This window comes from Drosophila takahashii, chromosome 3R (genome assembly GCF_030179915.1).
Source record: "Drosophila takahashii strain IR98-3 E-12201 chromosome 3R, DtakHiC1v2, whole genome shotgun sequence".
In the NCBI taxonomy this organism is placed as follows: Eukaryota; Metazoa; Arthropoda; class Insecta; order Diptera; family Drosophilidae; genus Drosophila; species Drosophila takahashii.
In genome coordinates this window covers 23,603,241-23,630,774 of record NC_091681.1, presented here as the reverse complement: position 1 = coordinate 23,630,774, position 27,534 = coordinate 23,603,241, and the positions used below count along the sequence as shown (strand labels likewise).

The 27,534-nt window shown below is 42.0% G+C and overlaps 5 protein-coding genes across 10 annotated transcripts in view; 2 read left to right on the top strand and 3 right to left on the bottom strand.

The window, feature by feature from the left end:
• The window catches only part of Ace (Acetylcholine esterase), a 37,550-nt gene extending 30,360 nt beyond the window's left edge, over window positions 1–7,190 (bottom strand). The window contains exons 1-2 of one of the 4 annotated variants that reach the window (XM_070216515.1): window positions 7,096–7,190; window positions 5,901–6,016 (exon numbers count right to left, since the gene is read on the bottom strand). The gene's annotated coding sequence lies outside the window, so the exon portion shown is untranslated. Of the gene's footprint in view, window positions 1–5,900; window positions 6,963–7,095 lie in introns of those variants that run through there. The other 3 variants (XM_070216516.1, XM_044394101.2, XM_044394100.2) reach the window with 3 other exon arrangements.
• Window positions 7,191–8,172: 982 nt separating this feature from the next.
• On the top strand, window positions 8,173–10,093 carry LOC108059808 (uncharacterized). Its single transcript, XM_017145240.3, has 3 exons — window positions 8,173–8,313; window positions 9,499–9,664; window positions 9,899–10,093. Exons 2-3 carry the CDS (start codon window positions 9,536–9,538, stop codon window positions 9,980–9,982), a joined length of 213 nt encoding a protein of 70 aa, XP_017000729.1. The 5' UTR covers window positions 8,173–8,313; window positions 9,499–9,535; the 3' UTR covers window positions 9,983–10,093.
• Window positions 10,094–10,425: 332 nt separating this feature from the next.
• On the bottom strand, window positions 10,426–11,772 carry Ravus (ravus). Its single transcript, XM_017145244.3, has 2 exons — window positions 11,664–11,772; window positions 10,426–11,604 (listed from the first exon to the last, which is right to left on the bottom strand). Exons 1-2 carry the CDS (start codon window positions 11,693–11,695, stop codon window positions 10,551–10,553), a joined length of 1,086 nt encoding a protein of 361 aa, XP_017000733.2. The 5' UTR covers window positions 11,696–11,772; the 3' UTR covers window positions 10,426–10,550.
• A 544-nt stretch (window positions 11,773–12,316) lies between these two features.
• Su(var)3-7 (Suppressor of variegation 3-7) lies at window positions 12,317–17,804 on the top strand. 3 transcript variants are annotated; one of them, XM_017145268.3, is made up of 5 exons: window positions 12,317–13,283; window positions 14,247–14,825; window positions 14,890–15,264; window positions 15,332–16,327; window positions 16,385–17,804. In XM_017145268.3, exons 1-5 carry the CDS (start codon window positions 12,496–12,498, stop codon window positions 17,433–17,435), a joined length of 3,789 nt encoding a protein of 1,262 aa, XP_017000757.2. In that variant the 5' UTR covers window positions 12,317–12,495; the 3' UTR covers window positions 17,436–17,804. The 3 variants fall into 3 exon arrangements, with proteins under 3 accessions (XP_017000757.2, XP_017000756.2, XP_070072249.1); XM_017145267.3 differs by having other exon boundaries at window positions 14,241–14,825; XM_070216148.1 differs by lacking the exon at window positions 12,317–13,283 and adding an exon at window positions 13,954–14,060 and having other exon boundaries at window positions 14,241–14,825.
• A 92-nt stretch (window positions 17,805–17,896) lies between these two features.
• Window positions 17,897–20,883, bottom strand: TBC1D5 (TBC1 domain family member 5). The gene is made up of 6 exons (XM_017145271.3): window positions 20,011–20,883; window positions 19,861–19,957; window positions 19,653–19,795; window positions 19,076–19,218; window positions 18,655–19,007; window positions 17,897–18,406 (listed from the first exon to the last, which is right to left on the bottom strand). The coding sequence occupies exons 1-6, from the start codon at window positions 20,706–20,708 to the stop codon at window positions 17,897–17,899; spliced, it is 1,944 nt and encodes a 647-aa protein (XP_017000760.2). The 5' UTR covers window positions 20,709–20,883.
• Between the last annotated feature and the right edge of the window lie 6,651 nt (window positions 20,884–27,534).

The following is a 27,534-nucleotide window of genomic DNA, read 5'->3' as shown; positions in this document are numbered from 1 at the left end:
GAGTACACAATGCGAAAGCCTGGCCAGTGACGTCACGGCCATTAAGGCCTGCAGATGTATATATACGTATGTACAGGTATTTCCTGAGCACAAAATCCCGAACGAGAGACCCAGTAGAATAGCCATCTACCTGAGGCGGGTTAATTAATCGCAAGAAACGTCATGAGCATCCGGAATACGTAGTGAATACGTTGCCCATACGCCCTGTGCAACGTGAACCGTCCTGCCACAACTTTGACTCAATTTGCGCCATTCAGGCCATATAATGCAATCGGTGCATCCATCAACAACACGCCCCAGCGAGCCAACAAAAACAGAGACATAAGAGTCAACAATCAATATTGATGCCTGCGATGATAACAGACCCTGTTGTTGCTGTTCCCCCGATAATTATGCTCATAAGAGCGTAAGAGTTTTAATTGGGCTGCTTATTACAATAATCAGAGCAACGGCTGTCGGGGAATAGAAAGTGGAACTGAGGCCCGGGGACCGACCGTATTATATGGCATATTGGGCGTGTGCACTTGCCTGAGTTATTCAATTTGTGGCATATCAGCCAAATTGCAGCCACAGCCACAATTACAGCAATCACACGACAGCAACAGCAAAAACAATATGCGAAAAATTAAGCGCAAATTAAATTGAATTTTAATTGGGCGACGCATCAATAATTTGCAATTTGTTACAATAATTACATAGTTATTTAACATTTATGTTGACTCGACGCTTGTCAATTAGTCTGGCTCATGCAATTAAGGTTGATTAAAAAATTATATTTTCTGCTAAGTACACAAATATGTACATGCACTTAGCAGTAGAAAAAAATCAAATTAATATATATTGGTTTCCTGATTTAAGTCAAATATGCAGTCAGCCCATTAATTATGATTAAAACTTGATTACGGTTTAACGTTTTAATTCATTTTATTATTTGCCTTTGATGCGTTTGATAAAAAGTTCAACTAAAATAACGGCTTTGGGTATTGATTAAATTAATTTGATTTATCATAAAAGGAAAGAAATTTATTTGTGTGGCAAAAAGTTTACCAACTAAATTAAGTTAAAAATGCAATATCATGGTTTTTTTTATATGATTTTTTTTCCATTTTTGAGAAAGAAATACAAATTAAATAAATAAATCTATTAAAGTAACTTTGTAAAATTACCTTTAAAAGATCTTAAATAAATATTTATTATAATGGAATGGATGGAAAATACAAGTACTGCGACGACATTTCAAATCGCTAATGCAATTCAACTTTAATCTGAGCGTGTTAAAGCAAAGCCAAAGCTGGTAGCACCGGCGATTAGAACAGCAAAAACCTCGGTGAGCGATTTACGGGCAAAGCCGGGCGAATACAATCACACTAAAATCGCGCATACGCCGCGTATTCCCCAAGAAACAGCAGAACTTCGCATTTGTTTGCCTTTGAGTGGCACATGCGCCACACTTGGCACTTGCTTTTATTTTACCCTGGGTTACTTTTAATGCCCAGAGCAGCAGGGCCCACACACACACGCTGGCTAACGCAGACAGACACACACATCAAGCGGCTTATTCCTAGTACACGTCACGGTCTCAAAGCGTGTGTGTGTATGCTTATAAGTGATTATCTGCCTGTAAAAATGGCGTAGAAAAAAGAGCTTATAGTCCCGTGCCCTGATGCGCATTTCACTACATCGGGCTATAAAAATACTTTAAACTTTGCTATCCAGCGGCAACTAGCTGTCTTTTAATGACAATTATAAAACTATTTTCTCAATATTGATTATTGGAAGTAATTATTTGTGCGGTTAACTAATGATCTGGGTTTTAAAAAAGTCTTAAAATTAATATTTATGATTTTTAAAAAATTTATTTAAAAAAACTAATGTTCTTTTAAAAAGAATAAAGTCAAGTTAATAATAAAGACTGTAAATTCTTTTAAAATCAAAGTGAAAATTAAAGAGAAATTCAAATACATATTTCTTATCGCTTTGTACAATGCCATGTTGCTGCAACTGATTCTAGTTCTAAAATCTAATGAGACTGCAGCAGACAACAAATCGCGCTATTATCGCCGGGCAATGGCCAAGAGGGAAACACCAACATTCAGAAGCCAAGACCACAGGAAAACCCATAAAAGTAGCTAAAGCACAGACAAATAAAAGGATCGCATAAAACTAATGTTAAACAATTCCCTGTGTTTCTGTTTGTGTCTTTTGTCTGCGGCTCTCAGTCTGTTTTCTGCTTTCTTTTTTTTTTCGCTTGTGTTGCGTGAGTTTTGGTTTGGCTCAGTTCGGTTAAGTTCAATTTGGTAGCCGTAGCTGTAGCTGGTCTGTCATCGCCGGACCCTTAAGACAATGATGGCCTGCCCAAAGCCCGCGAGGATATGCAATAAAATTGCGTTTTAATGCTGCTCCAACGGACGAGCTACGACCCATTTACCAAGTGCTTGTCTTCGTGCGAGTCCAGACACACTCCTCCATGGATTACCAGCGTTGTATGGGTTATATACAGTTTTGATATAGCTGGGTTGGAATATAAACACTTTGAAACTGATTATACAACTCGATTTGTATAATTTTTAAACTTGTTTACATACTATTAATGTTTTATATTCATATAATTCCGATCAAAACAAATAAAGTCATCAAAACCAAACCAACTAAAAACATCCGTTATCATAAAATGTAAAATAATTCACTGTTAAAAATATTAAAGATTTTTTTAAGTATTTATGAACAAAAATGTTATTTATTACTGGGTATGAACTGGGTATTGACCAGAGTCAATTTTAATTTCAGAGGTTTATTAAATTCACAAAAATGAATTTCTAGAACTTTATGTCTCCAGTATCTTAAGTCAACAGGACTTTCGTTAGAATAAAAAACTTTTTCTTGGGTCTTCTCTTAGCTCGACATTCAATATTCATATTAGCCGAGGGTATAAAACTGTCCCCTTTGTTTCAATTTTATTGCTGGCTTTTTATGCTCGCCTGTTTGTTTGTCCTTCGCATTGTTTTATGGAATTTTATTTGCATATTTTCGCGTGTTACCCGCTTGGAACACGAGAACAAGACTTTTATGAGTTTGTCGATTCTCCGTGAAATGCAGAAGGAGCAAAGTGGAAAAGCGTTGCACTCCCCACGGGCTGCAGAGAAACTCCAATTCCTCGGTTGCTGGCTGCCTTTTGGCTTTCAGCGAATTATTTGAAAATATATGAGGAAAAATTCAGGAAAAACAAAAAAAGTGGAGTGGAAAATCCGAACGCAAACGGAAAAGTGTAAAACAATTCTCAAGTGTTTCACGCTTTAAGCCTTGCACCTTTTCTTTGTTCGCTTTTTGTGTGTGAGTCCTGTTTGCCGTGTGTTTGGTGTTTTGTGCTCGGCCTTTATGTTTGCAAAGCCCTCTGAATTTTATTTCGACACAAAGCAACGAGTCGGAGTTCCCACGCCCGGCGGTTGCCTTTGTGATTTAATCATTTTTTTGCAACTGATTCAATTAACTTGAACATCTCATGCCAGAGTTTCAGTGCTAGGCACTGGGAAATTGCACTTTCCCCCGGCGGAAAAGAGAGATGGGGCAATTGCAGGCAGTTTTCAGTTTGTGGGGAGCATTGTGCGTCGAATTGATGGATTCGGTTGGATAATGGATAAACCACTGATAAACGGAAGTCCGCAGCAGCGGCATCCAATTATATTTAATTCCTGAAGGCAAACAAATGACAAATTGAATTAATGGCATTTGAATGCGTTTTTTGAATTGTCAAGCAATGGTTGATTGCGTATTGGAAAGTGTTTGCCCGGAATTAATCACATCATGAAAAAATGCATTCACCAAAGTTTAATATAATTCATTCTTTCTTTCTCTTTACTATAAATAAAATGACATTTATCTATTTATTGTATATCAGCCATGATATAAAGAAATAAAGTTAACTTTACTCGGATTACCAGGTAAAAGCAAGACACAATTTAAAAGTTTTACAGACTTCACTAGGAAAAATGGATAAAACTCGTTGTATATTTTCAGTAAAATATTTGTAAATTGATGTAATAATCACAAAGGAAAATAACACAATATTTTCATTTGATTCGTTTATAAAAAATATAGGTACAAACATTTCGCTTGGCTCTGTACGAAAAATAGTGTAATAAAATGTATGTTTTACGGGGTACTAAAACACCGAAAAACCAAAAAGTATTTGATTAAACTTACAACCCAAACGGATTAACATTCGTGTAGATTGGGAACAAAAAACGTGTAACAAAATGTATAATAATTTTGTAATAAAAGCGCATATATGCAACATAAATCTCAATCAAGAATGCAGTTCACAGACCCATAAAAAAGGAACCATAACCGAATCAGACACCCACAGCAAGCTAGTTAGTCGCATTTGCGCCATCCCATGGATACGTGGATATAAATGTATCTGATGGCGGTATGTAAATAGTTCCCCAGCCAAAAAAAGACACAAACAAATATACGGAATAGGACAGAAACTAAACTGAGCCCAGCACGCAATCGCATGAATCTGGACAACTAATCAGCGTTTGTACCTAATAAGCCGCCGGTTGATGACGACGCGATGATCATGGGATGATGATGATGATGCTGCATGATATGTGCGGATTATGGTGGATAGTATACGGCAGTATGTAGTGTATAGTGCACGGCGTGTGTTTGGGTTAAGTGTGATAAATCGACAGTTGAATTAAGCGACATGTGGGCGACTGGGAGGGAATGCGAGAGTGTGTGCGTCGGCGAATCAAGCAAAATATTTACACACACACACGAATTAAGCGCACTCACGCACTCGGGCACACAACAATCGAAAAAAATGAAAAAACCGGTGCCAAAGTAACACTGAGAACAGAAATGTTATAATCATAAAATTCAACTTTAATATTACCACATAACTTTAAAACACGTTTAAAACTGATATCTATCTACTTAGCAAATATTTATATCAAGAATATTTTTAATCTGAATGGTGTCTTAATAGTTTCCAAAACGTTTTTTTGGAATACCAAACCGTACTAGTCTTAAAGACATGGCTATATAAATAGCAATAAGAACTTTTCCGACGAAATGTATATGACATTTTATGAATTTTTCTCCGTGTGGCGTCGAGTGAAAGAATAAAGTAAAAGTGTCTTTTCATCAGAATTTTAAATGTGCTCGCCCTCGATGTGAGTTGCCAAAAAGTGTGTATAAGTTTCTGTATGAGAGTGGGTACAGGTGTGCGCGTGAGCCGACCGAGCGGAAGTTATAGAGCCTACGTGCCCCCAAAAAAAAAAAACCAAACAAAAAAAATAATTTCGCTTTCGTTCTGGGAAACGTGCGGGGTGGAGGGATGAAAGGGGCGGGGTGGTACAAGCGGGCGGACATTGAGGCAGCCCGACTCGATAAACCACCAATACCAGTGACCAGGTCCTCGTATGTAAACAGACAAATTATGAATTTGTAAGACTCTCTCCCATTTCCCTGGTATCCCGTTGTATCCCCAACCCCTCCATCTCTCTCCCTCTTTTTGTGTGTGTGCTGAAGACTTCACGGATCACGGAGCTCATCAAAAATCGTTAAATGCTAAAATCGAACAAGAAATTCCACAACCAAAACAATACTTCTAAGGGAAGGCAACAATTTTGTATATGACTTATGAAAAAAACATTTACTTATTATAATTGTTTGTACACAAAATGTATTAAATTCTAACAACAAAGGGGGCTATTAAAATAAAGTAAATTTAGACTTCATAATACATACGTCAAGAGGTGGAGAGGTAATTAATCAATATCTTATAGTCTTTAAACATTTTTAAATTTACACTGATTGCTGTTTGAAAAGTTTGACTATTTATGAGAAAGTCGAATGCAAATTATCATTATTTTCTGTAGAGATTAAAGACTCACCTTTTGTGTTCTAAAAGTTCTGCCTTCGGCCGCTCACTTCATGTCTCTCTTTATGTATGTTGTTTTGAAAACTTCTCCGTATCTCCGATTTACTAATTTTCCAAACTGTAAATAAACTGAGGGACTGATTGCATTGAATACCGGACTTTCGCACCAAAACTTCACTTTATCACACACTAATTCGGGCTAATGAATATCCTTTTCTGGCCATGTTATGCCATATGCAAGCCACTGTATGTGTGTGTTTGTTTGAAAGAGCTGGCTTGAAAAACAGAGAGAGACGGGGGTTTTCCTTTTGAAAATGAATAGTCTGCCTTTGGGTTTACTTTGTGCGGTTGTCTCCTCTTTATCTTGCCTTTTCTAGCTGTTTTTCCTGTGTTTCTTTTTGGTTTATTTTGCGCACTGAATTGAAAACTAGTGTGTGGCGTAGACCGCTCGATCCGCTGGGCTCGGAAAATGTGTCGGCCGCTCAAAACACGACGATGTCTCTAGCTAAACTGAAGCCAGAAGGCATCGCAATGCGTACTTTAAACTGTTCGAAAAACACAGGCACACCGACACACACACAAACACGGGCTAAGCGCGGAAAAACGGACAAGGCTTTTCCGCTCTCGCCCGCTCGCCAAAATAGCGGGACTGCCACGCTTTCTCTCGCAGCTTTCGAGCGACTGTTATACCCTCTCTCTCTCTTTATTTTTGGCCCGAAGCTTTAGCTTGTTTTTGTTCGCAATCAAAATCGAAAACTTTGGCCTGCGACACTTTGCCGCATTTGTTGTTGCTCTGGCGAACCGTACAAAATTTCATTATCTCAAGTGGCCGCTTTGTTTGTTTATTTGACAAGCTCTTAATTTGGAAAATGTTGTTGTTCTTAATTGCTAATTAGTGGTTAATAAGTTCCAAAGATTATTTTTTGTTTTCTATTTTTTTTTTTCAAAAATTGTTTTGGTTTGTTTTTATGAAACAACCGAAAATCGATCGCACGCGTTTCAAGTCCGTATTACACACACACACACACAGCCAGCTCTCTCTTTTCCTCTCTCACACACAGCTGATTTGCTGTGTAGCAAACAGTATGCTACATATTTTGGCAAAGATTTGAAAACTCTTTTAAAACCGATTCCAGTTTGGGGTATATTGTATTTTCAAATGTATTAAGCTTATTTATTAATTTTAGGTATATATATTTTTTCTTTACATATTTTCCTTCGTTCTCAACCGGAAGAAAATCGGAACCAGCGTGACCGACGACTCGCAACAGAATGCGGAGAATCGGAGAAAACAGCAGCCGACCACAACAACAGCTGCAAAATGCGGCGTCGGCGTCCGGGATGAAAAACTTTTTGGCCACGCTCACACACACACTGCTGTACGAGTGGAAATGGAAGGAGGGTCTACATATTATAGGAAATTTGATATGAAAACATTGACAAGCAGCCGCATAAAGCTTTTAGCCTTCAGCTGTGTGCACACAGTTGTTGGTAGTAACGAGGGGGTATAACAGTTTACCATTTTCGGCTGGTCTGGTGGAAATTCCTCTTGCGGCACGAAGAGCTTTCCCAAAACGAAGCTGAGGTTGGCCAAGTTTTTATTCTTAGCTTCGATTGATGGCTGGCCGGGAAACGGAATGCGGCACTGGCTAAGATAAGCGCTAAAAGGCATAAACGGAATGGCCAAACATTTGACTGATAAATTCTGGTGATAAGGGTATTGGCAACTGTATTTCACATACTTTAACAGTCTATTTCTTTTTCTTTTTTCCATTTATTCACACATAAAGTTGAAATACCAAAAATTATAAATAAGACAAACTAACACGGGGCGTATCAAAAGACATAAATAAGTCATTCAAGTTCAGACAGAATATAAAATGCCATAAATATCACTTGACTTGTAAAAGTTTCTATTTGATCAACAATAACGCTTAGGGACTATTTTAAAATACAACTCAAAATAATAATAATTTATTTATGTTGTTTTTCATATAGTGTGTTATGTTAAGACAGAAATATATAAACAAAGCTTAAAATGTGTTTAAATACTAAAAAAGTATTATAATTATAAGCTATTAGTGATTTATTATTATAGTTATAATTTTAATTATAGTATAGTTATTTAAAACATATTTAGCCTCATTTTATTATTATTTTATTTTCTAAATATATATTAAACTAAAATTATCTTTAAAATTTAAATTTATAAAATTAAAAGTACCATTTTTGAAACTATAGAATCAGCCCACGCAAGCAAAAGCTGTTTACCAAAGCTTTTAGTCGAAATTCTGCATCGGGAGAGACCGGTGACAACCCTGTTTGTAGTGGGCATGCAACTTGTTGCGCCGGTTTGCGATCCTCATTCTTCCATCCATTCTCGAATCCCCCGGACGTCGACCTCCGATCGCATCTACTACTACTTGGTTTGTTATTGTTTGCTTTGGCTCTCTGGCATTCTGCTGTTAAGTTGTTTTCAATCGTACGTGGGTGCGCGGTAAAAAGTATTTATAAAGTATTTATGTACGCGTAGTTTTTGGCGTACGCCTATTAATTGGCACATACTTCAGATTCGGCTGGTCTAATTAATCTGAATTTCACCGAGTGTTAATTGTGCCAACCGGTTTGTCGGCGATCTGCAATTGTTTTTATGATGACTTAAGACGGGGGATGACTTAAGGCGACACACCCATCAAAGTAGTACTTTTTAGGAATTTGCATAATGACGACATTTGTTTTGAGGCGACTGTAATCAGCACTTGATCATGGAATTCGGTACGAGATCGGCGGTCGAGGTCTTGGCCTTACACTTCGCCAGGTGCCTTTTTTTGGGCACAATCAGTTCTGACGTCAGTGTTTCTAAAATCAGTTTGAAAACCAACCCAAATCGGTCGTTTGCATGTTTGTCACGACTCAAAAGTGAAATCTAAATGCAGAAGAAAGCCATTCAAATGCAGTTGCTATGGAAAAACCTGAAAAAATGCATATTTTAGTAATATTTAACGAAAGTTACGTATTATTTGTTGGAGAAAGCTAAATATTTTAAAATTTTAGAATACCGAAAGACATTGCTTAAATACAAAATACTGTTTTATTGTTAAATTAAGCTTTGGCACATTTGTTCAAACCTTGAGTTAGTATAATTATAAATTGCATATCTATGACTAAAAACTATTTATAAATGAGTTGAGTATTCAGCCACAAATGGGGTTTATTGAAGGATTTACTTGCCCGAATGGTTATGACATTCGCTATCTTAAATTGGGACACTGATAGAGTGATAAAAAATAAGCTTAAAAAAACAGTGACGTATTTTAACCGCTTTTAATTAAATTAGTTTTATTTTGGACATGTGCTAATATGAATATCCCTTATCTGGTATGTTTTGTTTGGTTACTTTTAGGGAGCGTACGCGTATTATATTACTTTAATTTGCGACATGTGTTTTTAAGAGGGAATCAGCGTAATTTAAAAAAAAAATTGTTCAATACGAGCGTGTTCTAATATCTTGAAATTTTAATGAGATCCGCTCCATGTAGATGGCGCCTGATAAGCTTCGTTTCTTAGCCCACCCACTAAATAAGATCGCTTTTATTTATCTTATCGCACAGCTGAAATAACTCTGAACAAACAACACCACTCATCACGATGCCCAATCCACTGTGGTTCATCTTCTGGCTGCTGGTCTTCTGGTTCGTCTCTTTCTTCGTGGCATTCTTCTGCGCCTTCTGCTACATTTGGGTCTACGCATTTGCCTCCTGCATTCCCGCCCTTACGGTAAGTGGTTATATGATTGCCTTCATTTGGGGTGTGAGTCAAGTTTTACCAGTAAGTTGCATGAGGCACTTTCGTTATCGGACCGTTCAGATTTTTAACCAATTAGTCATTTCGCGGACTTATCACACCCACTAGCGGGGCTTATGGGCAACACCGATATCTGGCCCTGATTTCAGGCCAACTCGCACCCACTCCCTAGAAAAACTAACCGATTCGTTTCGTTATTACTTGCAGGGCATAGCGGATATTCTACTCCAGGGAGTGCAATTTCCGTTCTACTGCGGAAAAGCCATGCTGGAGGGAAAACCTGCCTTCTAAGAGGGACGCTTTCTGCATATTAATTAACTAAGTGCCTTACTTATAACACTTTTTTATTTCGATCACTTTTACATTTTTACAAATAAAGATTTATTAACTGATATTTATAAATCCTCTGTAGTGCATTTCTTAAAATTGTACTATTGGGAAATTCCTTTGATAAAGCGGGAACGTACATAAAAATCATGCGATAAACTTATTATCTAACTTTTTATTTGTTTGAGACAAAGATAATTTGTATTACCTTATCAGGGCTAGTGAGTTCCCTTATGATAAATTTAAAAAGATATGGTCGACCAAAATTATTATTACTACCATCATTCAATTAATGTTCTACATGGATTGATTACAGGGCAGCTAATTGAGTTTCTGATATATAAAAAAGTTTTAAAATTTGCCATTATCAGACTTATATATCTCAACAATTAAAGGGAATCGAAACATACAACAACTAATAAATAACTTTATTCAAGAAAATCAGTTAACAAAATTTCAAAATGAAAGCACTAGAAATTCTAGCTCGCCAACTTGAGCCTGGTTTTGAAACCGCTTTCCGGTTTTGTTAAGTTCATTTGGTGGTGGAGGCCACCGTGGCGTTCTGCTGACCACTGCCCGGCGCTTCGGCTGCTCCGGACGGCGAGCTTCCGGCGAGATCGAGACCCTGATGTCCGGCGGCCTGAGAAGATGCCTCCTGCTCGCCGAGGGCGCGCAGTTCCAGCTCCCCGATGAGCTGCATCACCCGGATCTTGCCCTCGGTGGCCAGTTTGGGCGGCAGACTCTTGACGGTGGCGCAAATGCTGTCGAAGAAGAGTTCGAGGGAGTCGCGCGGTGGCGTTATGGGCGACACCTGCTGCAGCTGATAGGATTGCAGCTGCCGGGCGGCGTAGGAGGGCGTGGTGTGTATCGGCGTAATGGTGGCCTTGGAACTGATCTCCTGGGCCTGGCAAATCGCATTGGGCGGAGTACTGGGCGCGGGCACTTTTTTAATGGTAATCCTGCAGGGCGTGGCCGCTGTTGTTGCCGTGGAAGAGGTGGGATAGGCGACAGTGGACGGAACACTCGCAGGCAACTCGTTGATGGTCACATGGAGCGGCAGATAGTCCAGCATGCCGGAATGCTGTGAGTCCGTCTCCGAGATGCGACGCTGCTGCTTGATGGCGGGCGGCTGCGTTTCGAGATCGTTGTGGGCCTCCAGTTCCTGAGGCTGCTGCTCCTCGTCGTCCTCGCAATCCGCCTCGGTTTCGTCCGGCTCGCCCTCCTCCTCCTCCGTCTCGTCGTCTGGGGCATCTGCACTATATGGTAGCAGACCCTCCTCGTCCTCGTTGTACTCCCACTTCATCACGCCGGATCCAAGGCCTTCCGCCTCCGGATGGTTTTCTTTTACCGGCAATGCTTTTCGCTGGGCATTTTCCGAGTGCTTGATGCTGCCCTCGTGCTTCCCCAGATCCGATCTCTTGCAGCTGAGCCTGCACTCGCAGACGGCGCAGAAGACGAAGTGCGGATCCGTTTCATCCGGGAGCAGCCAGGGGTAAATCGCCTGGTACTCGGGCTTCGTCTTGGGTCGCGGGTATTTCAGCAGGGCGCACGGCCGGCGTGGCCTGTATTCGGAGCGTAGGGCATCTCTGGTGGGATATAGAGTCTGTGAGCTATAGTTCCTGCTTAGGGGAATCAAAATACTCACAGTTTTTCCTGAGTTAGCTGGAGGTTAGACATTTCGGAAGTTATTTTCCAAAATATAAACAAAATCAAAATGATATGACCGTGTTGCGGTTCTATAGGAAATATCACAAAGCGCGATTTGCTTAGGGTTGTTAAGCTAATTTATTTAAATGCTCTTGAATTAAACCTTTGTTTATTTAAGTTTAGATAAATTAAAGTCAAAAGTAGATTTTAAATGAGCAATTTAAAAAGTGTGATTAAAAGCTAGAATAAAATATATGATGTAATATATTGTCACTTAAAGTAAGTTAAAACGGCATTTGTTTAGAGCTGTCATCCAATTAATTTATTTAAATGTTCTTGAACTAAGCCGCCTTTTATTTAAGTTTAGGAAAATAAAAGTCTAAAGTAAACTTTAAATGAGCAATTTAAAATGTGTGAAAAACTAAAGTAACTTATATTTCGTCCTATATTGTCACTTAAACTTAAAGAATTTTGATTTTCTTTTTCTATATATTTTTCGACTTCAGCAAAACGGTTTTGATTTTAAAAATGCAAATGATCACCAGTTTTCAAAATGCTGCCACAGTGTGACGATCACTTTCGATCATGATCAGTGGGAAGCCACCATTGCATCTTTGGTATTTTCCTTTCACTTTTAGTATTCGGTTCGCAGCCCGCCGGTTTAATGCGGCGAAACGGTCATACTCGACAGCGACTTAAAAAATTGCACTCGAGTTTCGCTTGCAATTTTCGCCATTTGTTTAAGTTTTCAACGCATGCTGTGATTGCGAGACGGCTGGCAAAGCAGAGAGCAAAGTGCCTGGATAACCAGCGACCTGGAGCACCTGGCGATGGATCAGGAGAACGGCGGGCAGGCGAAAAACTCGGTGGGTTCAGGGGACGCCGGTCTCAAAATGGCGTCTGCGAATTCCGAAACGCTGGCGTCGGCGACGCACGAGCTGAAAATCATGGACGTGGAGGGCGGTGCGGTGGTGGCGGTGGATCCTGTCGAGGAGCCGGAGGATCCCATGGTCATCCTGGTGGACGACGACGAGGGCGACGCGGTGATGGAGGTGGACGAGGACGAGCAGCCGCTGCCGGATGATGCGGGCATTGAGGATGTGGATGTGGATGTGGACGATGATCATGCTGGCGCAGTGGCGGAACTGCAGTCGGCTTTGAATAATCCAGATGACAAGCCGGCCAGCGAGGATCCGCTGCTGGAGGATCCGGACCGTGAGCCCGACACCATGTCCACCAAAACCGAGCCTTCGAGCGACGGCGAGAGCAACCACTCGTACCACGATCCCATGGGCCTGCTGGAGCGGATCGACAGCCAGGAGGCGGCCGACAGCCAGGACGAGGACGACGACTTCAGCGAGAGCAGCAATGGCGGCAACAACGCATCCCGCCGCCAGATGCCCCGCTCGCAGCGCTGGCTCATCTGGATGAAGCGGTGGCCCTGGATCCTCCACGAGGCCTCCGACGGCACCTTAGCCTTCTGCCTGTACTGCAACATGAACATCAACGTGAACAACCGCTCCAGGCACATCAACCAGCACAACATGTCGCTCTATCACCAGGAACGCGAGGCCAACTACTTGGCCTTCAAGAGGAGCGAGGAGCAGACGAGGGGAGCGTAAGTACTAGCTCTTTGGATTATTATCCCGTATTATTCCTTTTTTTTTTAATTTTTTAAAAGTATTAGTTTAAAATAAAAAAAAAACCCCTGTTGATTATCGTATTGCTGAAAAGCCTATAGCTAATTATTTCTTGGTTCATTTAGGATCAGATGGCACATTCAATTTGTAACGTCAATTTATTGTAGCAATTTTTCTTTAATGGGACTTTAAGCAAGCGCGAGAAAGAATCGAATATTTTTGACTGCTCTACCACTTACACCAATAACAAAGGCCCGATATTATATTAATCCTGACTCGCTTGCACTTCTTTAAAATCACACAAATGAAAAATTGTCACAATAAATTGTCGCTAAAAATTGAATGTGTCATCTGAGCCTTAAAACTTGAAAAAAAAACTAAGAAAATTTATATTTTCCATATCCGACTTCTATTTCAAGCAGTTCTAACAAAATGCACTTAAAAATCTCGAAATGTCAAGTGCCCCACACTTAATTTCTTACACACTTTTGGAAATGGTCATACAAACAAAAGTACCAGCTGAACTCTTGAACTCCCCTTGTAATTGATTAAAAGTCCAACATTAAAAATACTGCTCATTAAAAATAGAGAAATTGTGCTTCAATCAATTACAGTTGAAATGAGTTACTCTGAAAAGCATTTAAAGAGTTTCTTATCAGATTAAATGCGAATTAAAATAAAGGCGTAGTACCATTAATTTCATTCAGTCGAACATTAATTAGTCTACGTGTCCCATTTGTTTAACACAAGCTGCAGTAAGATATTCTAGTAGTCATTAGTCAGTTAATCAAAGTTAATTGATAGTCATTTACAAGAATATTGCATTCTTTGAAAATGGGAAATATCTCTTAACAAAACAGCTAAAAATCCCTTGCAATATTCCGAAAAATTCCATTAGTCCATTCCCTAATTATAATTTAAAACATTTTCCGTAGAACCAGTGACAACGAGGTGAAACACGAGTTCGGCACCAAGAGCTATGTGGCCGCCATGAAGCAGAAGCGGGCCTCCGAGACCGAGGCCTTCAACAACTTCAACTGGTTGCGCTGGCTGCGCTGGCATCCTTGGCTGGAGCGCGCCCAGCCCACCGGAACCATCGGCACATGTCGCGTCTGCAACGTGCGCATGAACGTGGAGTTTGTCTATCTGCGCAAGCGGCACGAGACCACCAAGGGTCATCTGGAGGCGCTGCGCAACCAGGAATCCGATAAGCCCAGTCGCAAGCGGAAGAGGAGCAAGAGCACGAGCACCGGAGTCGAAGACGAGGGCGAGCCAGAGAAGGAGAAGGAATCTGAGCAAGAGGCGGAGACGGAGGAGACGCAGGACACCGCCGTGGTGATGATGAACGGCGAGTTAAACAAGGACGAGGATCCCAGCAAGTGGTGTGAGCTGATTCCGGACACAAATCCACAGCAGTGCCGCTGCACGCTTTGTGATTGCACAATGGCGATCACCAGTTTTCTTAGACACTGCAAAACCAGGCTGCATTGCCAGAAACTTGTGTCGCCCGCCGAAAAGGGGTGCGTATTGTGCTGCTAGATAAGGAAAAACTATCATTTTAATCCTCTCAAATTCCGATTTTAGGTCCCAAGATATCCGCGGCGTTTGGTCTGTGTTTGCCGAGCTGCATCCCTGGTTGATCGCCGATCCAGATGACCCCAGTATTGGCTACTGCAGCGTCTGTCGCAAGCGCTTCATGTACGGCAACTCGGAGATTAAACGCAAGAACCACGAGAAGTCCGAAAAGCATACGTCGGCAGTGGCCGCCGCAAAGGCAGCGATTGAAGCTGGATTGGCTGAGGAAAAGGAAAACGAAGATGCAGGCGAAGCCGAGGAAGCTGCGGAGGCGGAGGAAGTGCCCGCCAGTGAGGCAGCCCAATCAGAGGCTCGATCGGAGAGCGAGGGCAGCGAGGATAATGACGATGACAATTGGTCGGAGACACAGAAAGGCGGAAAGGGGTATAACCATTGTTTATAAAACTTTCTTAGTTACTCTTTCTAATATTATTATTACAACTATTTCTAGCTTTGCTGCCAAGGCCGCCATTGAGCCCAGAAAGGCCAAGGCACGCGCCGGTGTGCGCTTTTACCCGTGGCTTTGCTATTCCAAGGATCGCAAGACACAGATCTGCAAATTCTGCCGCGTACGCTTCCACAACGAATCGGCGAAAGCCCGCCATGAATACAGTGCCCGGCATGTGAAGCTTATAAAGCAGTTCAAGGCGCGTCAGGCTAAGCAGCCGCAGGGCTCAATGAAGCAGACTAGAAACAAGCGGCAGGAGGAGGAGGAAGAAGAGGTGGTTGAGCAGGAGGAGGAGGAAGAGCAGGAAGAGGAGGAGGAGGAGGAGGATGCGGAGAGCAACACAGACTCCGGCACCGTGCAGACGCGAAAGAAGGCTCGTCGCGCCGGCAAACTGTTCGTCAAGCCCATTCCGGCCACCATGAAGGGCAAGGTGATGGTGTGGAAGGGCCGCTTCCCGTGGCTCTCGTACAAAAAGAACGAGCTGCGCGGCAACTACGCCTGGTGCAAGCTCTGCGAGACGTCCCTCTACCTGCCCTCCTCCAAGTGGGCCTCCAAGCATCAGAGAACTTCCCGTCACATTCGCCTGCGCATCGATCGGAAGCGCAATAATGGCAAACCATTACCAGCAGCAGCATCTGCGGTTAAGAGCCCTCCCGAAATCTCCGCCGTTGTGGCCACCGCCTCGGCTTTGGCCAGCGGTGAGGCTAGACAAAAGGCGGCCATGGCAGAGCTGCAGGCCAAGTACAACTGGTTGGATCCCGATGCCAACGATGAGAACCACTGCCACTGCCGCATTTGCGATACCCGGCTGCCCATCAAGGTCTTCTATCTGCGCCAACACGACGCCTCGCGCAAGCATGCCGAGAATGTGGAGCGGCATCGGGCAGCCGCCGCCGCTGCTGCGGACGCTCCATCCGTAAGCACCACCACCTCCACTGTGGAGGCGGAGCGGCAGGAGTCGGGAATGGACAAGGAGAGCGACGGCGACATTAGCGTTAGGTGAGTATTGCTGTAAAATATGTATGGCAGAGGTATACTAACTTTCTGACCCTCCAGATCCGATGGCAGCACGGCGGAGCCCCCGGCGAAGCGTTCGCGACGCTCCATGGAGGTTCGCCGCTTGCTACGCGCCCTTCGCGACTCCATGGGCAAGCGGCACGAGGAGCGCTCCCAGATTGACATGGCCAAGGACATGATATGCTCCTCATTCGACATTGTCTCGCGCCTGCGAACTCTGGAGCGGGAGTCGGCCGCTCAAGGCGATTCCACGGCGCAGGCGCCGCCGGCATCAGTCGCGGTGACCGCTGTCCAGCCGCCGGAGCCGCGTCATGTATTGGATCTCTTCTTCGACAGCATTGCGCCTACGATGAAGTCCCTGCCCGCGGATTTGGCCGCAGAGGGCAAGGCCAAAATCATGCAGCTCGTCTGTGGCTTGGAAGTGCGAGCCATGCAAAGGAATTCCGCTCAAGTAACTCCGCCTTCCGTCGTAGCACCTTCCGCATCGGCTTCCCCAGCTACTCCTGCAGTTGCAACAAGTCCTCCTACCCCTGCTTCGGCAGCCTCTGTTATTCCTCCAGCTCTTCCTGCTGCCGCCGAGGTAGACTCGCATTCCAATGTTATAACCATTCAAGACGACGACAACAACACTGTTCAAAACAATAACAACGAAGTGGAAGCCGTACAGAAGAAGCCATCCGCTAACCCGGTGACCATCAACGGAAATCAAAAAGAGCTGCCGGAAAATATACGACGCATTTTGAGCTCCTCCCAAGTGCAGGTGACCAACCGCTATGATACGGAATCCGTGCGTTGTGTGCCGCTGGACAAGCTAACCACACAGAGTCGCACCAACGGAAACGTGCGACCCTCGGAAGCTCCATCCACTCCACAGGCGGATATTATGGCCAATGGAAATACTCTAGCCATGCTCCGGCAGATACGCGTTAATAATAACAGCAGTTCCAAGATGATCACTATTACCAAGACACCCATGCATCAGCCGCCGGCAAACATAACAACGACACCCATAATGCGGAGTGGTCCGAACAGCAACGGTGGTCAGATGACAACGTTCCGGTCGATGGTGAACCATAACCGTAGACCATAAGGCGCATAAGAAATATGAATCATGCCTAGTTATAGTTTTTGTCATTATTTGTCATTATTTAAACTCGCCTCAATCAGTTATATTGTATGTTAAAGATGGATACTTGCAAGCAAGATAATTATTTCATTCGCGATAACAAAGGAATTGTTTTCAATACAATCAGCACGACATTTCTGCATTGACCCCTGAAATCGAATCGAATCTGTTTTATTCCGAAACTGGCACGTTTTGTTTCGGAACCAATCCAGTGCACCAGTAAAATATTTTGGTTTTTTTTTTTTCTTTAAGCATTTTATAAATTGGATTGATTTAAGGTTTACAGGCTTATCCAAGTCCTACCCAAATATATATAAACTGTATGTCTTTTAATGATACTCTTCAATTATTCCGATTCAGCCACTTTGTGGTTGCTCTATTTAAGTCTAAATTCAAATTCAGTCGTTAGAAGAGCATCTTTTCGATCAGCTCAATTCGTTTTGGTGCCTCTGTTGGGGCTCCGCAGCTGGCAATCCGTTTTGTAGCACCGCATTTCCGGGCTTCTCGTCGCTCGTTATCGTAGACAGCTCGATCTCGCGCAGTTCGCCGAGGAGGCGCCGCATGGAGCTGTGCATGAAGGCGTTCTCGGGCAACTGATAGCCCCCAGCTGCAGGTGGCGCAACAGGTGCAGTCGCGGGAGTAGCAGAGGGCGTTGCCTTTGGCGGTATCGCAATCGTGTTCAGCTGTTTCTGCTCGTTGGCCTCCAGAGCTTGGTCGATGGGCGCCGATCGCGCGTGCAGCGGAAACATGAACTTTACGTCCAGGAAGCTGCAAAGTTCCTCGATCCCGTCCAGAGTCCGGCTGAGCTCCTCGTTGCCATTCGCCTGCTTTCCCACATGATGACGCACTGTGCCCAGGTAGTTCTGCAGCTTGCTGCGCGCTATCTTAATTACTGTTTGCGCATTCTTCAGCTCCAATCGGAGTAGTTCAGGACTCTGGAAGAACATATAATATCATTTCTAGTAGTTGATATAGAACAATTAATTTAAATCTTAACCAAATTCTTGTTACATAAATCCGAATAAAACCTTGTATTATGGTTTCTTAAGAATCTTAATTACGATTTGAGGATTATATTTAATAGCTGGTATGTTAAGATTGTTTTGCTTAATTAACTATCTCTTCTCTAGAGTATCCAGTTATAATAATAATATAGTAATAATTCCCATTCGAGTACACTTACGTTCTCCAAATATCCATCCATGGCCACGCGGTGAGTATCGTGCAGTTTGGCCAAAGCCGAGGAATTCGCTGCATTACGCTCCTGCATGAAAGTGATCTGCCGATCGATTTGGCTGCCACTATTCGTCCCCGATGAGGTTTCCGAGGAGGTGCGCGGGCGTTGACCCGCGGGAGGAGGCACTTCCTTGCCCGCAGAGCTGTTTGCGAAGGACACACAGGTGAAGGCATTCGGGGGATAGTCAAACTGCTTGGGATTGAGCATGAATAGGGCATGTCGCAGCACCAGATGAACGTCCACATTGCCCGGATAGCGCATCAGATAGGTCAACGATGTGGTATAGTCGCTAAGTAGCACTGTAATCAGAATTCGTTACGACATTATTGACTATTCAGAGCGGGAAGCACTAGAAGGGAATACCCACGCTTATCACGGATGTGGACCAGCATAGCCACCAGAATGTAGTTGGGCAGGTCGAAGCGATCGCTGTCCGCGAAGATGGCATCCCACAGCAGCAAAAGGTCCAGTAGCATGAACTCCCTTCCAAAGAGAAGCCTTAGCCATCGACTAAGCAGAGAAAGGCGATTAATTAATTAATTTTAAGAAATATTTTACATTTAAATTCAGAAAAATATAGTTTTTAACCCTTTTACTAGCTGTACTTATTTAAAATTAATTGTGAAATTTTTTGTAAGTATTTCGGTACAAATTTCTGCTAATAAAGATTGTGTGTGAAAGAAGGAATCCCATATAAATTTTATCTATCAACTGCTGAATATTTATAATGGGTAGGTCTTGAAATTTGGAGAATGACATCATCTGATAACTATCTAGATAACTATGATAAAATAATATTGAGTCAGCTTTTCGTCATCTTATTTCCTCTTTTCATATCAATACAAATTAATTAACAAAATACTGATAATTTCTATAGAAAGAAATATTATACTAACTAAAAGTACCCATCAAATGGAACCCCCCATTTCCCACTTCCAACTTACATGCCGAATATGTGCAGCGGGATTTCCATCTTCTGTAGATAGTGATGCAAGTGCTGGTCCTGCTTGGCGAGTATTTTGTCCCGTATGAAGTTCAGCTGGCCGATAACCTCCGCCTCCGTCGGCGTCTCATTGTCCCCGGGGCTCTAAAAAAAGAGGAATGGGTAGCGATAAGCTCTGGTTGCTGCTGCACCCGCAAACTGCCACGCACCTCGGCCCGCTGCTCGATGTGGCCACCGGGTGTGGAGACCAGATTCGACACGCGATAGTATGACTCCACGGAGGCCATGAGTCGGGAGAACAAAGAGCTGTTGGGAAATACGTTGATATGTAGATCTTACAAATATATAGTAATACTCACTAGGTATCCGCCTCCAGATAGGCGGGATCCAGCACGTCCAGCAGCGTGGGATTGATGTCCGTCTTGGCCAGCTCGCTGAAGTGCAGCAGCGACTGGTGATCGCTGTAGACCACAAAGATGATGGGAGCCAGGATCTCGTGCATTCCCTGGCGATAGCACATGTACGGATGCTCGCGGGCGTAGTAGAACAGTATGTTGACCATGGCGTTCTGCACGAGTGGCTTGCGGAAGAAGTCGACGCCCGGGAAGGTGCGCACCACATCCTGCCGGATGACGGCGAACAGCTCCTGGTCGCTGAAGTACTGATTCCAGACGCTTTGCGTGGACTGCGACAGCGGATCATCGTTGCAATCCACCGCCAGTTGATGGGGATTGCGTACGTAGTCCGACCGGAACTTGTCGTACCTCACACGCTGCTGGAGGCGCTGGCTGACCCAGCTGCGGTGCTCCGAGGTGAGGACGCGCAGCAGGAGGGCCCAGTGAATGCTCCGGAACTTGGACATCTTGAGGTCGCCGGCGAAGGCCGCGTGCCGCAGGCTCTCCGGCTCCGCATCGAGATTCTCCAGCAGCAGCTGCCACTCCTGCCGGTAGCGCTCCACGGAGTTCATGGCTCCCGCCTCCGGAATCACCCGAATTTCACCCTTCTCCTTTGCCGCCGATCCGTTCAGTGTGATGGCCTCTATGCCCCAAACGGTCATCGCTCGTCGCTGGCTGGTCACTAAATGCAGGCGGTCGTCCGCTGCGTTGCCATGTCCGCTCTGAAATCCGGTGGGCGGCGGGGGTGGCGCCAAGTGAAACACAAACAATGGGGCTTTTTGCGAAGAAAGTGGATCCAATTCCAATCCCAATAAGAAGATAACGCACAATGTGACCGCTGACTGGCCGTGGAAATATACCGCCCGTTGCAACTCATGCTAATATACCAAAACATTCTCTGTTGCTTTCTAAAAATACCGTAAAGTAACGGATTTTTAATTTTTAAAGTTTGAACTTCAAGGTTGTTCCTTATTTTTAAATTTATTAGCAAAGAAAATCGAAACAATTTTCCTAAGTATCAGGAACAGATCTGTGTTATATCCGATTGGGTGTCCTGTTTTTCAATACCGAACGTTTTTATATTTATTAAGCCCATATTAATTGTAAAAGTTAAATATTCTACTTTTGATTGTTCAATTTTAAAATATCTATATTTTAAGAAAAAATCCAAATTAAAAAGCAGTTCAAAAAAACATTTAATAAAAAAAACTATGAGCCAAAAAAGGAAAAGGGAAGCAAGGAACGAGGAAAATATTATAATCTCCAGTTAATCCACAAGCACAGCACGATTTCTTTTAGGGGAGTACCAAATTATATTTTTTTGAATAATTAAATTTTTTAATTATATGCTAAATTTGTAGTAAGCTCTTAACGATTGGTTCAGATTTAACTAGAGCTTTAACATATGGCATTAAATGGAACACATCATTAGTAATGCTTTTTGTCGAATCATCGTATACAAAATTGTTGCCTTAAGTATTTAGAGAGGAATAAAAAGATGGATAGATGTTTACACAGTCAAGCTTCTTAAGCATCAACTTGCAAGTATCCCAACACCCCGGCGCTCTGTGTAGAAATGATGGTTCCAGCTAAGGAAGCTAAACTTTGGTCTTGTTTGCCGGCTCGGCTTCTAATGAGCACATATGAATCCATTAGAGTAGAAATCCAATAAAAGTTATTAGTTTCGAATTCGCATCTACTTACGCGTTCTGCTTCACGTATGTAGTGTTTATCAAATCTCTCTATTGAGGTCAATGCTTGTCGCTATAATATGCAACAATTAATTCATGATAATGCCAAATCGTCGGCAGCGAAGCGGATCCAACCAGGAAATAGAAGACAATAACGAAATGCGAAGATCTCGGACACTCGGCACGGATCGTATCGTATCGGATCGAATCGGTTTGGATGGGCAGAAGTTTTGCCCCTTGCCATGCTAAAAATTGCAAATAATCCGAGCGACCAACCGACATCTCTGCTAATGGCCACTAAAGTTTTCTATTTTTGATTGTGTGCCGGTGCCGTGACATGCCGGTCAATGTCGTTTTTTGATCTAGTCTTGAGTAATTTTTCTAATCTCTTTGGGGCTTGAACTTGAACGATCGGTGGCTTTGACCCAATGACTGAATGTCGAATGTCTGCGGTGGGTGGATGGGTTGGAAGATTGATGGTGGGTTAGTGGGTGGTTCAATGGCTCTGTGATCAGGTGAGTGTGTCCAGAGTAGTAATTATGGGCTCAAGTACACTGAATATTCTTCACTTACGAACCCATAACTTTGAGTAACAGAATATAAATGCAATCTTTGGCTGCATGCTAATCACCCCAACATTGTAGAGTGTCAATAAAAGCAATAAAGTGCAGTCTTTATATTGCATTTGCATATAACCACCACCAGCAACACCGCCGCATAAACGCAACGAGGCATCGCACGTATGCGTCACATTGGCTTCGATTTATAATTTCTCGGTCAAAGTCAATGTCAATGCAAATGGCGAAAAACCAGCAAGACACCGCCGCATTCGCATTAATAACAATAATCAGTCAATGGGGCTATTTGGCTTTAACCCTCCTCTACTTCCCCCACCCTCTCACCCTCGGCCCGTGAAAACGGTCGAAATGCGAACGAGTTTTGGCCGCTTATCAATTGCTTCGGCTTCGGTCTAAGCTTTTGCCTTTGGCCTGAGAACTCGTTTGCTTTGGGCCCTGTTACAATTTGCTTTTGCCTGCTTAGCATTTTGTATTTCCTGATGTTTAATCAGCCAGCTGAAGACGAAACCGAGACAGCAAATCCATTTCGGGGTTCACTTTTTCACTGCTCTAAGAGGTGGGGTGTTATGATTTTTATAAATAGTTTATGGTTGATCTTGAAAATAAATAATTTCATTTTAGGTTGATAATTTCTTTGGCATTTTCATTTACTTTTAAGTATTATCAGTTACCTAATTAAAAAACAATATTTTTAAATATCAGATCTAAAAATATATACATACTTGTTAAAGATATTGTATTAAGGTGTTCCTGTATAATATATGAAATCTTCAGAAATTGTAAATTTCAGTTACATTATCATACCATATCAAAAAACTAGATAATACTTTTAAAAGACTACATAAATATTTAAAAACCGTATAGGGAAAATGAGGTTATAGAGTCTTCAGTCTTATAGAGAGGGTATTCCAAGTACTGCCGGGTCTTTCGTCGCTCCAATGCGGCTTCAACGACATCTCTTCATTTGCAGCAAAGACAAACGCGAGGTTAGCTTCGATTCTGTTGGCGTCGTTTTTTCGCGCAGCATTGGCCTTTTTGTTTGGCTTTGTTTCCATTTACATATTTTAATTGCTGGGTCCGCGGGTGAGGCTCGAACTCTTAGGAGGTCCGGTCCGCAACTTGTTTACTGTTACATCTATGCGGAAGAGTTCGAGGCGGAAGTGTCTGGCCGAATCCGCCGGCTGCGTAATGTGTAATGAGGCGGGGGATTTCCAAATCATCTAGGAATCGATTTGATTATGATATATAAATAATAGGGAACCAATAACCTTGCCCACATCGATTCAAGGGTCACGAGGTTAAATGTAAATGGGAATCTGGAAGCGAATATAATTCATTCTTTTCGGATTCCAATGTTTATATTTATACCCCGTGAGCTCAGCTTTAACATTGGTCTCGTGTTGGCCAAAAAACTGGTTCTGACCAAGAATAATTTTCTACAACTTGATCTTAAGATAAATAGATGGGTATTGACTTGAAGATATTCTACCAACAAGAACGAACTCTAAGGTATCTTAACTATTTGCAGATCTGGTCCTAAATCGTTTTTCCTTGATCTTCGAATTCAATGTCTGTTTAATCACCGCATCTCTTGTCTGTCGGCCACAAAAAGTTCTTGATTAAGTTTATGACGCATATCTCTGGGCAGTATTTTATTTTTGTTCGCCTTGACTGATATCGTTGCCTAGATGGGTGTTAAATGAGCTGCCCCCCGGTTTATGGAGTCGCCCGACTGGTTTTCACTAGACGAAATTGAATAAGGGCCAAGTGGCGACTTCTATTGGGTCGGGAATAAAGTATTAAGTTGGTAACCAGTGCTCGCTGGCAGCACATGCATATTTATGCAAATCCCCTTACACACCAGCAAAAAGAGTCAAGAATAGAAACCCCGAAAATTTATAAATCTGCGGACGGGCCGAGGGCATTTTAAAACGCCAATCAGGTTTCCGATCTCCCCCAGAATTCTAAACAGGCTCTCGGCCTTTTCGATGCTGATCATGATCGAGTTGTTAATGAAAAGAACCGAGCACTTGGTGACGAGTTCTTTAAGCCAGCTAAACCAACTTCCCCCGGGGCCGAGATTCTGTGTCCCCAAGTGTACGGAAATGCTATTGCGCCAAAATAGAAAACCAAAAAATTAAAAAAAAAAATATCGCTGAAAAAATTCGGGCGTGGGCGAGCAGAAAAAGTTGAGGGCACGTGATTAATTTGCTAATTTCTGTGGTCCGGCGACTCCAATTGGTTTTATGGCTTATCAATGTTTAGCATGGTTTATTCTTTCATCCGACGAATGGGCAATGCCCTGTGAGATTCTCAAGAATGTTGATATATGGTTTTACCTGGTTCTCTCACTTTTATGTAGCTTTTCAATGTTTTCCTTTTGGAATTACTATGTTGTTAAAACAAGTTTTAATGGGTCATAAGCTTGGTGATTATGTACATTTACAACAGAGTTATGAACCTAACCTTTTCGCAGGGATACTTCGTTCAATGACAATACTGTTGGAGTAGCATTAAAAATTATTTATTTTAAATATTCAAAGCAGGAAAAATGCTAAATTTACTTTGGATATGCTAATTGCAAAAAGAAAGTGTTTTCGCATAGAATCTATGAGCTTAAGGATAAGAGAGTTCCTTATTACTTACCTATTTAAATATAATAATTTTACTATTTCCAACAAGTATTCATTTGTGCATTTAGTGTTAATGGATTTATTCATTAAATTCATTTATTTGACCAAACGTGCCAGCCACGAGAATTCATATGAATGGGCGTGGGTCTGTTGCAGTGCTGCCATCGCTTAGCTTGAAAAACAGGACAGATAAGCCACAAAAAACAGGGAAAAAAAGGACAAAAAATTTAAAAAAAGGACAAAAAAAAGGACAAAAGTAAATGCGCCTCCATTTTTCTGTTTTTACCAATGGGTTTTATATTTACTTAGTATAAATGGATTTTAAATAAAATTCGATTATGTAATGATCTACTGCTCCCGACTCACAACCTTCTTTGTTTGATCATTTTACCATGGTAAATTTTTGTGCGTATACGTAATAATCTAAAATTATTAAAATAATAAAAGCATTTCAAGTAACTATATTGGTAATACAAAAAAATTTAATCTGCGTCAAACCCGAATAAGAGTCGTTGAAATTTTTTTCTGACAAAAAAGCAGAGAGTAAAAATTGAGAAATTTTTAAAGTGTTTTCCTCTTTTTTTTGCTACAGAAAAAATCATACCATAAAGAAAATCCATCGACTGCTTTACGTCTCTTTAATAATTTGTAAAAAAAATTATATTTTAAGAGCCGAACTATAAAAATGGTGGTTAGAAAGGCAGAAAAACAGGTTTATACACTTTCGACTAGCAAAAATAACACTCAAAACCTTATTTTTGAAAAAAGGACAGATTTCCGGATAGGGGATGTTTGAAATTTTTTCCGGATAAAGCCGTTAAAAAAAGGACAGATCTGTCCGGAAAAAGGACAAAATGGCAGCACTGGTCTGTTGGCCGAAAGAATAGTCTAAAAATAGGGGTACAGGTTTTATTATCTTGTGCTAAACCCTAATGGCTTTGGGTTGTTCGCAGCCTGACAAGCACCTCGAAGTCGTAAAAGCAATGTTTGATAAATTGGCCGGACGAACGGCCTGGGAATCGCAAAGCGGCCAACGGCATTCGGCCAATAGATTTGGCAGAAGCGTGTGCTGAAAGAAATGTATTCCGAAAAAGCAAATAAACAAGAAAAGAGTATTAACATATTATGCAGATTTAGCCTGATCGCGCTGTGACAAGTGACAATGAGATCGGTATTGCAAAGTCCGCGCCGTGTTGCCCTGGAGATCCATTTGGGTTGTTCTCCTTATCCGATCTATATCTACACAGAACAGAAAATCTCCTAATGTCTAATTATTATGGGAAAAAAAATTTTAATTTTAAGATGGGTTTCATGGGCTTCGGATGGGCATAAGGATTGAAAAATATCAAGTATATGATAATATAATAGTATATGATAATAATGTTGTTACTGATCTTAACTTAAGGAAAGTTATCCAGATATAATTCCAAATTATAAATTAAATCTCTAATGTATTTATAAAAGATATTTAAATTAATTTTTTTTTTTTTGCATTTAAATTAGAGATAAGAACATCTTTATTTTTTAAAAGAATTAATTTATTTTTTACAAGTTTTTGCACCTGTATCATTAGCTGTTTTGGCCTGAATATATGGGCACACAGCTACGGATATGTAATGAGGCTTTTGTTTGATTTTGTTATTATTTTTCATGGCACATTTGAGGCGTTTGTGTTGACGTGACATTGCGCTCTTCCTGCGGCAAATCTGAAATTAGCATAAATATTTGGTTAAAGCGATCGCGGGCACCTGGAGGACTGATTCGGATTTTCACGCACTTTAAACTTGTGAACGAGACTCGAGAGTTTCTGTCTCGGCCAATTTGTCACCGGAGCTGCGACATTTGAACAGTGTATTTTTTTGTTTTTTTTTTTTTTTTGTCGCAACAGCCACCAGCGTGCATTTCAATTAGCTGCAATTAGTTCGGGCATCGCATCACTTTCAGAGTCTGTTGTCTGTTGCCTCACAAGTGAAATTTAATTTAAGGCATTTCGGAGTTGCGTTGGTTACGCCCCAAAGGTTGGGGCCAGGTTAAGACGGGCCAAAAGGCTGCGAAACGTGTTCGTTACTTGTGTACTTGTACTTAATTGTGCAATTTTTGCCACTCAAGAACTCGCCAAGAACTCAAGAACACCTAACGACCTTGGCTAACTCACGACCCACCGCCACACTCAATTCCCTGTCCAATTTCGAGATGCTACTGCCATTTTGCCAGTCATATTTGTATGAGTTTTAACCACACTCCGCAATGACAGTCATTTAGACAATTTTTTTAATTTCTGTCTTTAATTTATTGAGGAAGGCTTCGAGCTTTGCGAGGGAGTTCAGTTGCAGTTTCCACAAGTGCCTTTTTGGACAGTGGCTAACGATTCTGAGAAACTGTCATATTCAAGTTACTGTGATTAGTCACATTGTCTATTTTGTGTACCTACCCCAGTACGAATAAATTAAACTGGAGTATCAGTAATAGTTCAGTAAACTATTGACCAGCCAGCTCATGCAAATAAATATTTGCTGTTGGTGTCATTTATTTTCCGCTAAGGGAATTTTCCTCTATTGAAGTACGGAAAAATAACAGCTCTAAAAA

Excerpts from the sequence above, each read along its gene's own strand:
- LOC108059808 (XM_017145240.3), top strand. The coding sequence starts at position 9,536 with ATGCCCAATCCACTGTGGTTCATCTTCTGGCTGCTGGTCTTCTGGTTC. Across the intron at positions 9,665-9,898 it reads CCTGCATTCCCGCCCTTACG|GGCATAGCGGATATTCTACT; the intron begins GTAAGTGGTTAT and ends TATTACTTGCAG.
- Ravus (XM_017145244.3), bottom strand. The coding sequence starts at position 11,695 with ATGTCTAACCTCCAGCTAACTCAGGAAAAACT. Across the intron at positions 11,605-11,663 it reads CAGCTAACTCAGGAAAAACT|AGATGCCCTACGCTCCGAAT; the intron begins GTGAGTATTTTG and ends ATATCCCACCAG.
- TBC1D5 (XM_017145271.3), bottom strand. The coding sequence starts at position 20,708 with ATGACCGTTTGGGGCATAGAGGCCATCACACTGAACGGATCGGCGGCA. Across the intron at positions 19,219-19,652 it reads CCGCTGCACATATTCGGCAT|TCGATGGCTAAGGCTTCTCT; the intron begins GTAAGTTGGAAG and ends TTCTCTGCTTAG. Across the intron at positions 18,407-18,654 it reads TGGATGGATATTTGGAGAAC|AGTCCTGAACTACTCCGATT; the intron begins GTAAGTGTACTC and ends ATGTTCTTCCAG.